Raw genomic sequence first — 9,879 nt, 5'->3', positions numbered from 1 at the left:
TTCAGAGACCAGCTGCAGCATSAAAGAAGTGGCGGAGACAGCAAAAGCACTGGAGATGTGTGGCCAGAGMAAACAGACCAAACAGACATTTTCCTTGCATTTGCCGTTTGCTGGGACAACCAGGAATCCCTTCAGCAGTAGGTAGTACTGTCTGTGCGCACACTGCCAGCAGCTGGGACAGCGTCCCAGGGAAGGAGCTGCTTCTTACGAGCCTGATTTCTTATCTTCTTCAAGCACCCACTGGTGACTGTTGTTGAGGACAACCTATTAGGATAAGTGGACCTTCGGTCTCAGCCAAATTGGCAGTTGTGTTGTAGCACAGTTTCTGCTTAAGGGCAAATTTATATTAGCTCTGTAATCCACAAGATACGACAGGTCTATGGTCTGCCTGAAATTTCAGAATACTTGAAGCATAAAAGCTGAAGCAAACTGACAAGACTTTTTGAGTTCCAGATCTTTCAAAATAATTGAAACAAAAATGTGAACAAAAAGCTATTTTTTCACAGTCACAGAAATGTTGTAATAGAATCTTGCATTTCCCTTAAGTGCTCATGACAGAAAATCAGTTAAACACTCAGGAAATTATTCAGCACAGCTGTTACTAGTCTAGTGCCTGAGTGGATCAGTGTAACAAAATATAGAGCATTTTTGCATTAAAGAAGAGTGATTTGCACTGGTAAGCCTTGAGTGACTTGCTCCCGTTGAACACTTGATATGCATCCGTACGGTAAGCTGACGTGATGTGAGACTATTCCACTTCYATGTTTCCTTGTTTCGCTATTCAGCTCTTATGCCCTTGCTATTTGGCAGTCTTAGGTCTTAGCTACCTGATATGGATCTTAACAAACAAATGGGAGCGCTCCTCTGAGCTACATCCACTGCTGAAAATAAAAATCGCTTTACTTCTAAAAAATCCGCCGYCTGTCCTGCATAAACAGCAGCAAACGCAGGGAAAGGCCTCACTGCGCGGCACCCGCGCCCCTTCGTCGCCATGGAGACCGCGAGGCGCCGCGGCGCACGCCGGGACCGCCCCCCCCGCGGTCACGTGAGCCGCGGGCGGGCGGTCAGCTGACCGGAAGCGGCGGGAGGAGGGTGTCGCGGCGGCGATGGAGCGGTACGACAAGGCGGCGCTGAACGCGGCCCCCGCGCTCGACCTCAGGTGGGAGGCCGGGAGCTCGGGGGGGGACCGGGAGGCGGCGCGGGAGGGCGGGGGCCTGGCCGCCGGCCGCAGCCCGCGCTGTGACTCCGGTAACCAGCCGGGAAGCGTCTTGTTCTCGTCGCGCCCGCGCGGGTGGGCGCCTGGCGGGGCCCCCCCCACCCCCACACGCACTGGTGCGGCTGGAAGCGAGTCATGGTGAAGGGCGAGGTCCTGAGCGTCCCTCTGAAGCTGCGGGCTGCGCCGCTTAAATGCGCGAKAACGTCTTGTAGCCTCGTCCGGGAGAGGTGCCGCTGGCTTTGGGGTGCACGTCGCTGCCCTTTACTAAATCTCAGAGGATGAGAATCAATTTTTGTTTAAATTTCCACTCGCCTTTCSAAAGAAACATCAAGGATGAAATGTGATTTCAAGCAGTGTGCTGTGGCACAAGTGTGTATGGATAAAACCTCCTGAGGCTGCTGATACAAAAAGTGCTGTGCAAGCGCCTGTGAGTTTTAAGAATTATGCATCCTGACTTGGGTTGTTTTTGCTGGATATTCGTGTTTCGAAGTCTTAAGGCCACAGGCCACTGACTCTGGTAACCTTTGAAAGTCGGAAGGGCATTGCTTGGCTTATGTGTTTACATCAGCACCAAATAACGCAGGCAGCCAAGCGGAGTGAGTAAAACTTAGCAGAAGCACACAAATGGAACCTGTGTGTGGTGGTGTGTARAAATAAATCTGTTTTAGTAGATGAAGTCTGGGGAGTACCTTATCAAGTACATAATCTTTCRGTGTGACTGTCTTGTTCAATATCTTTTAGGTTTGCACCTGTGAAGGTGGAAAAAAAAATCTRTTTTGATGCATTGGCCCCATATTCTAACAATTGCTGCAGTTTTTCCAACTTTCTGTCTAGAAACTGAAAAATTATTCTAAGTAGTTAGACAACACACAGTAAAAATAAAAAGGAACTCCATTTCCAGCAGTTAACCTGTTAAGTCGATCCAAGTACTTCTCTGTGTATCCTAGCCTGTGGTATTTGTCATTTTCCTACACTTGTAGTTCTTTTTTTTCTGAAAGAAAAATAGGGAACTCGGAAAGATTTGACACAGAACACTGTCATTCTCATGTGTCTCTAATAGAGATTTAATAAATAGGAAATAATATACTGAAAAACGTTAATATGAAACCCATGGTTTTAATGGTAACGAAGTGATAAAAGAGAGAAAATTCTAAATACATTATTAATCTTGCCAGGAAACTTTAACTAGCAGAACTGTTGCATCATTTTGAATATTGTCATTTTCAGTTCCACTTAGCAAATGCATACTTGAAGTCTTCTTTGCTTCCAAGTGACAAATGCACCCGATTCTTAAAGTAACTGGCTTATTTTTCCTGTTCTGAACAAGTTGMTGTCCTGTGTCAGGGATATATGTTGTGATTTCTTTCTATGTATATTTTTTCTTGTTTATTTCAGAAATGAGGGTTCATTAACATCAACCTTAAGAACACTTCTGTTCTTCACAGCTTTAATGATCACATTACCTATTGGGCTGTATTTTTCATCAAAGGCTTATATATTTGAAGGTAATTCTGTTTCTGCTGATTAGAAATACTGTTTAAAAAAGAGGAAAAACAGCCTCTGATAGTTTCTTTGTCTTCCTCCCTGTTTGTTCCTGTTTTGAATGTCTGTTCCCTTTTGCAGGCTGAAGGCGCTGTAATGTGTAATTGAAACTGGAAAGTGATATAAATGGTCATTACATCTTTYCCTGCATTGATCTGCAATCTAATAGTCGCTGTTGTTTGTTATAGAATGATTTGTATTGTATATAGAAGCAGCATTYCTGTTGCCTACAGAGTATGTAACACCTCCTTTCAGCAGACCTTTATCAAAATCATCAGGGTATGTTTCCTGCAGGCGTTTTGAACTAATCGTGTATTCAAGACAGAACAATTTTGTATATCCAGTTTATTTTTTGCTTTTTAAAACATACCTGCATTTATAAGCATAAGCCATAAGCCTGGCTCCAGACATTGAATGTGGTTGCTTTTAGAGTTTTCACTCTAAAATAAGAGGGGAAAAAAACAAGAGTGATTTTTAACTGCTCATATGCAGTGGTTCTGTTAAACTGCTAACAGCCAAGTTTTAGCCTTGATTCTGCAAGGCTATAATAACTTCCTAATAGAGCAGAAGAAAAGCATCTCTTTCAAGAGGAGGGAGGGAGGAGAGAAGAAGAAAGCAAGCACGTGCTCTTAAAAGCAGTTAATGAGCCTATAACTAAGTTSAAAGGTCTTTCAAGATGATTCTCCATTGGTGTGTGCTTCTATATGTAGTTCTGAAGCTGAAAACTTGCTAAATAACTTTCAAGATGCATTTTATTGTTTTGGCTCTTCTACCTGAGGCACAGCATAATTTGGCAAGCTGAGCCTTAAYTTTGCTTTGTCAGTTAATGACGAGAACTGCCATCAATGATGGGATTGATTTTGAGTTTTTTTGGAATGAGTGAATGAAGATAAGTGATATTTTGAAATGCTTCTGGTATCTGAAGTCTTAATATTTTAGTAACTGAGGAGGAATCATTGTGTTATGGTCTAAGCATGCAACTTAGAAGAGCTCTAAATTTAATTGTAGTTCTACTTTTGTATCCTTTTATAATGGCAAATAAACCTCAATATCCTCTTTTCAACAATAGAGGATTGATTTTCTTTGTAAGATAGATAAACAGAGGGGGAAATTGATTATGCAGTTTATTTGGTGCTAAAAGGTAATAGAAGAAAAAAGAATATTTAGAAACTATTAACTTCCAAAACGGAGCATTTGTCTTAAATGTTAAATACTTGCAATGTTGCTTTATGCTAGAAATGTTTTAAGACRCGTAATTATCATGGTGAATTCTTTCCTATGCGTCTTTCTGAGCTCAGTCTTTTGATACRAGAGTAACTACAACTTTGGTCTGAAACAATTGTGATTTGATGTTTCCGAGTTTTTAATAACTAATATTCTTTACTCTTTATTTCCTCAGGTRCCTTAGGAATGTCCGACAGAGACAGCTATTTTTATGCTGCCATAGTTGCTGTAGTTACTGTTCATGTGGTACTTGCTCTATTTGTGTATGTGGCATGGAATGAAGGTACTCGACAGTGGCGGGAAGGCAAACAGGACTAAAAAGAAAATCATCACCCTCTAATACCTACAGACTGTAAATAGAATTTTTGTGAATTGTGTTAAAAGCATTCTTCAACATAGTATACATGTGTACAAAGATGAGGCTAGTTCTTCGACTATGTTTTGGTTAGAACAAGACTTATGCTCATCTCAGATATGTGCCAGTATTTTCTCTAATGCTGGTGAAAGTTGTACATCAGTTCCACTTAGGAGAGGCTGACTAAAGAGATCTTCACCTGAAATTAGAACAAAATAATTGTGTATTTCAGAGGGAGGGAAAAAAATCATGTAGCCATTTTTACCATTCTTAATATTTTTCTGGCCGTCTTTGGAAATAGCATTGACATGATGCAAAAATTATGTTTTTCAATAACTAAGTTACTAGTTATAAAAGCTACATAACTTACTAGCCAACTCAAATGGGAAAGGTGTGATTTCTCTTTGCTGTGGAGAGCTTCCCTATTTTCAGAACATACAGTTCAACTGAGCATTGTTTTGTGCTAATCAATATGCTAMTACATATGCAGTCTAATTTTGTTTTTGCTGTTGGAAGTGGAATAAAGGTAATGGCTGAACAAGCAGCTCTTGGAAGTGGTTATGTTGTGTAGAGGCTTTTTTACTATAGAAACTGAAAAATGCCAGAACAAGTTGAGGGAATCTGAAAAACTTGTGAAGGAACAACTACTGACGTTTGTTAAAGCTTTGTCAGTATTTTTCTATCAAAACCAAGAAAAAAGTTGCTTTCTGACTTCTGTTATTCATTTGCAGGAAAAGTCTCAAGTTAGAGAATCATGTAAGATGAATAGGTTGTTTAAATAGTAATGCATGGTAGATATGTCTAGTGACTCTGTAATGCAGTAGTATGTTTGTTGAGTCAAAAACACTAGATGACTTTTGCCTCCTATAGAAATTAGTCTTCTAAAAAAAAAATGCGTTTCCAGTTTTAAGTCACTACAAAATTAGAACTGGTTAGAAACTCAGGTGGAGTCTTTTTAACGTGAAATGTCAGCTTTGTTTTTTTTCATTTTTGAACGTGATTTTTGATTATGACATAAAATTCAACCTTTAATTTCTTTTTCCAGTGTTTGGCATGGGTTGCCATACTGCTGTTTTGCTCATCATCTGCTGTCCACAGTTAATCTTGATGATGCAAAGGAAATGGTATAGTTTTGGGGGGGAGGGGTGTTGTTTTTTGTTTTAGTGAATATTTTAAGTTGTTGCTCGTGAACTTCTATGCAGGTTCCTACTTCTATATAATTGTATTGGTGGTGGTGAAATTTTAGACAAAGTAACAGCTATAACCAACTCTAATGGGCAGTAGAGGAGTGAGTGAGATCTAAGGGAGAAGACAAGCTGTAGCCATCTGCAAATGTACTTTATGAAGCAGAACACAAAAGTTGTCACATTATGGAAAACTTAAAATTTATAAAGAAAAACAAGTTGTATACTGTGGAATGATAAAACATGTTAACCACTTTTTTTTCTCTTGTTTGTTTATAGGGACTTTCTGTAGTAAAACCATGGTGAAATTTTTATCTGCCAGGATAATAACCTGAAATTCGTTTGACTGTTGTGTTGCTGTTAGCAAACTTGTTAATCTATATTGAAAGTATTGTTCTCCCAAGGTTTTGACAATGCATAGAATTTTCCTAATGCTGATGACTGCTTTTMAGCTATTGTGCTTTAAGTCTTTCTGTTCCTTTGAGTTTTCCAGTTGTTATATCAGTTAAACATTTTCTAGAAGCTTTTTGTTTAGTATAGGACTTGGAATGTTTTTGCTACTACATTTGGCCTTTGTAAAACTTACCTATTAATATGACAACAATCAGCTAACCATGCACAGTAGCTACAGGAATGTGTTCCAGGGCTCTTTCTCCTCTCTTCCACCCTATTCTAGATGTGCACCAACATCCACAAGGTGTGCTAGAATGCAACTGAAGCATTAGCCGTGAAGCTTATTGCTACTTTGTAGCTTTGCACTAATGCAAAGCAATCTTTACTTTTTGTTTCTGAAACATTAACTTTTCTCATCCAGTGTTAGATTGCTGCTGGCACACTGGAGAACCATCTTGTAGAAACTTCAAATTCAAATTTAGTTTGTACAATGCCATATTGAGGTTTTTCTGTTTTCCAGTATATAAACTGTACATTGTATAATAAATACTGCCTTTTAATAAAGGATTACCCTGCAATACAAGTTCCGCTGCTGAGATCTAGTAAACAAATACTTGTGCTGAACATATTTTGAATTATGTCTTTAATGCTATTTGTGTGGCACAGCTTATAACAAACAGATCAGCTTTAACGTGGTTTTCTAGCATTTTTACTCCTTTATAATGGAGTATAAATGGGAAAACTGCTATTGTTGTTCATTAGCTTGGTATTGTGCTGTATCTGTTATTTGTTTCACATACTAAAATCCCTAGACACTAAAATTGTATTTCCTAGGAAGGATAAGGAAATAATTGCTTGTTAAAATTGTTYAGTTACAAACATCTGAAACATTTGATCACTGTAATGCCTCAGCAATTCAGAGTAACAAGAGCTGAGTATTAATCAATCCAGAGGAAGATCTTTTCTTTCAAGGTAATGCKTTGGTCCACTGTGTTCTCTCTGAGAAAATAAGGTGACTCATGGGTCTCTGGGCAGCCACGTGCGTGTATGTTGCCTGTTCTTGGAAGCTGGAACAACCGCTTAGGTAAGTGATGCGATTAAAACAGTCAAGCAGTGGARTTGCACCATTACTGGAGAGCTCAAAAAAAACAAACTGCAGCCRTATGATGTGGAGTGTACATGCAATTAGACACTCTGTCGGGATTCCTGTTGTGCCTTGTCAATACAAAAATTAATTATGCTTTAGAGCTTTATTGCAATCTCTTTAGGTTATGTTTACTTTCATGTATCTAATATCCCTGTTCATGTCAAAGCTAATTCTCAGTCGCTTTTTTTTATTGTGCAGTGGCCACTGTGATTGTTCTAGAGTTTGTACAATACTGTATAGWGTTGTGGAATGATCAATATTCTAGTTACTTTGTTTTTTGTGTAAAACGGTAATGTAAACTGTAAAGTGGTACTTTAAGTGTGTGTTCATTTTGTTAATAYGAATGGAGTTGGGACAATTGTTATTAACAAGAAAAATGTTGGGAAAACCTTGCCTGCACAAAATGTTCAGTACTTGAAAATCTGTCATTTAGATACAGACCATCATCTGCTTGTATAGATTGATAATTTTGCGGTTTAGCTAAAGCAAAGTGTTGTATCTAGCAGTGAGTGAATATTTTCCCTCTACAGTCTAAGTGGGAAATCCCTGGAACGTTCCCCAAGTTTAAAAATAGTAAAGGCAATTGTGAGCATTAAGAACTGGAAAATCAGTAACTTTTCAAAATTGCTTTAATTTTATTCTGTACTACTTTATGATCTCTCTGTCTGGCTTTTAAATACTTGCAGAAAACTGTAGTAGGTACCCAGCTTGTGAAAGTGTGTAGGTGAGCAGCTTTGGTTTGTGGTTAAGGATGCCTGATTTAAATAATCTATTACCTGCTAGCACYGAGTAGGAAGTCTCCAGAGACGATAGTGGTATTGACAATCATGTGTTGTTAACTGGAACTGTATGTCAGATATAACACTATTTAAGGTATGCAAACATTAAACAAGTCTTTAAAACATATTTAAAACAAAGTAAAATAGTACCCACCTTTTATTACTAGGCAGGAGCAAGCCTAGGAATAACTAACGTGTACAATTTTAAAATTTTATTTATTTTTTATGAAGACTGAACTCCTGTGTAATCTTCACAATGATGATTGTTCAGTACTGTGAAATTGRTCTAGAGTTTGATTTTTGTCATGCTGCACTAGCGGTACGACAAACTAGATGGCAGGCTTTTCTGTCAGATCCTTGTGATGGCGGTGGGAAAGTTGATGCTGTTCTGGCCAAAAAATTATATTCTCATGTAGTGCATTGGTGAACAGTAACATTTTCAAAGTTATTGTACTTTTGACAGCTCTTAAACAACTGCCCAGTTATTCTAGCCAGATTAGGTATGCTTAGGTGTCTGATGGCCCACACAGTTGGAGAGGGTGCTCCAGGCCTTCAGGTAGAGGTTGGTGGCACCTCAGTGAGTAAGAGTTGGGAAAGGAGTGGGCCTTTAAAGAAAACTAAGCTTTACGTTATTACAAACAACATAATATGGRTATGATTAAAATTTAGTTAGGCTGGAGCCCGTGAGAAGGGAGGGGAGGAAGGGTTTTACAAAAGCGAAGGAGTGCCTTGCGTGGAGGTAGGGTAGCGTGAGAACTGGAATGTGCTGGCGCCGCTCAGTGTTTGATGACTTAGGCACCATATTTTTCTTTTCAGAAGTGTTTATCCTGCTGTTCTCTGGGGGATTATGCAGAGTCATTGATAGAAATATTAAATGTAAATCACACRGAATAGCAAGCCAGTTCCATTTTTAATTTTCAATTGAAGTTGTTCATAGGTAGACAGCTTTGCATCTTTTGTGGATGATCTGGGACACATTTATTCTGCTTTCAGATGTACAGATTCACATTGTTACTAGTTCTAGTGAGTCATACCTTAGAGCAGGGTCACGTCCTTGGAGTGTAAATTGTATATATAATTTTTTAATACCAAAGAGCAACTGCCATTCTAACATCTCATTAGCTCTAATCAACTGTTGCTTTAAGTGAGATGCACAAGCTTCCTGTTTCAAGTTCACACAAAACAGGGCTTTCTGTTTGATTGCTTGCAGGGGGAGGCTCTCTTGTGCTTGGATRGGGCTTGCAACAAGGAAATACTGTGTAGTTTGGGGCCTTGCAGTCTTTCTCATATCTGAAGATAACRTGTTGCGAGTTTCTGAGATGGAGGGATGCAGTTTGACTTCCTTTACTAGGAAGACTGAATCACAGCGGTGTGTAACAAAGCTGACGTGGGGTTTAAGACAGAAGTAAATTCTTGAGACCTGCAGTTTATATTCAAATGGTGTTTAAGAGTTTGGCAGAAGTGAGATCTTAATAGAAAGCAAWTTTTTTTTTAAGATGCCAGCATCTCTGTTTGCAGTTGGAAAACAGAAGCAATGGTTTTGTCATTTCTGGAAGGCAGAGGTCTGACTGGGAAGCTTTGTGGTAAAGGATGACAAGGGAGAATAGCTTGGAAAGTCATGTAGTTATCTTGTTAGCTCCTCTGCTTTCTGGCTGGGGCTGCGCCTCAGCCCTGTCTGGATCCTGCTGCAAGTGCTGTGTACTGCAGCTGCAGCTCCAGTGGCTTGACTGTTGGGTGCAGCACTCCTTCAGTGGCTGTCTTAGTGTGGTGTCTTCTAGGCACGGAAGTTCATCTTGTTTCAAACAAACAAACAAAAACTCCCCAAACCCARATTTGGATTCTTGCTACATCATTATTTATGGGAATCTTCTCACTGAGCCCCTAAAACTGAATATCTGGGGCTGATTTTTTGATGCTGTTTTGCCCTCATGTTGCTAAAATCTCTTTTGGCCTGAGGCTGTTGGCTGGTTTGTTCTTGCCTGGGTTGAATCCACATGGCTGTTTCGTGTTTTTAGGAGTGATCAGGTGCTTGGTTTCAA

General features: G+C 39.4%; 1 protein-coding gene across 1 annotated transcript; it reads left to right on the top strand.

Moving 5' to 3' along the window:
• Positions 1-1,059: 1,059 nt before the first annotated feature.
• On the top strand, positions 1,060-6,497 carry VMA21 (vacuolar ATPase assembly factor VMA21). The gene is made up of 3 exons (XM_085319636.1): positions 1,060-1,159; positions 2,612-2,721; positions 4,158-6,497. The coding sequence occupies exons 1-3, from the start codon at positions 1,107-1,109 to the stop codon at positions 4,298-4,300; spliced, it is 306 nt and encodes a 101-aa protein (XP_085175762.1). The 5' UTR covers positions 1,060-1,106; the 3' UTR covers positions 4,301-6,497.
• Positions 6,498-9,879: the final 3,382 nt, after the last annotated feature.

Source organism: Rhea americana, unplaced genomic scaffold, assembly GCF_003343005.1.
Source record: "Rhea americana isolate MKP2758 unplaced genomic scaffold, rheAme1 scaffold_6, whole genome shotgun sequence".
Taxonomy (NCBI): Eukaryota; Metazoa; Chordata; class Aves; order Rheiformes; family Rheidae; genus Rhea; species Rhea americana.
Note: the sequence above shows the minus strand (reverse complement) of the source record. Positions and strands in the feature narration are given on the sequence as shown.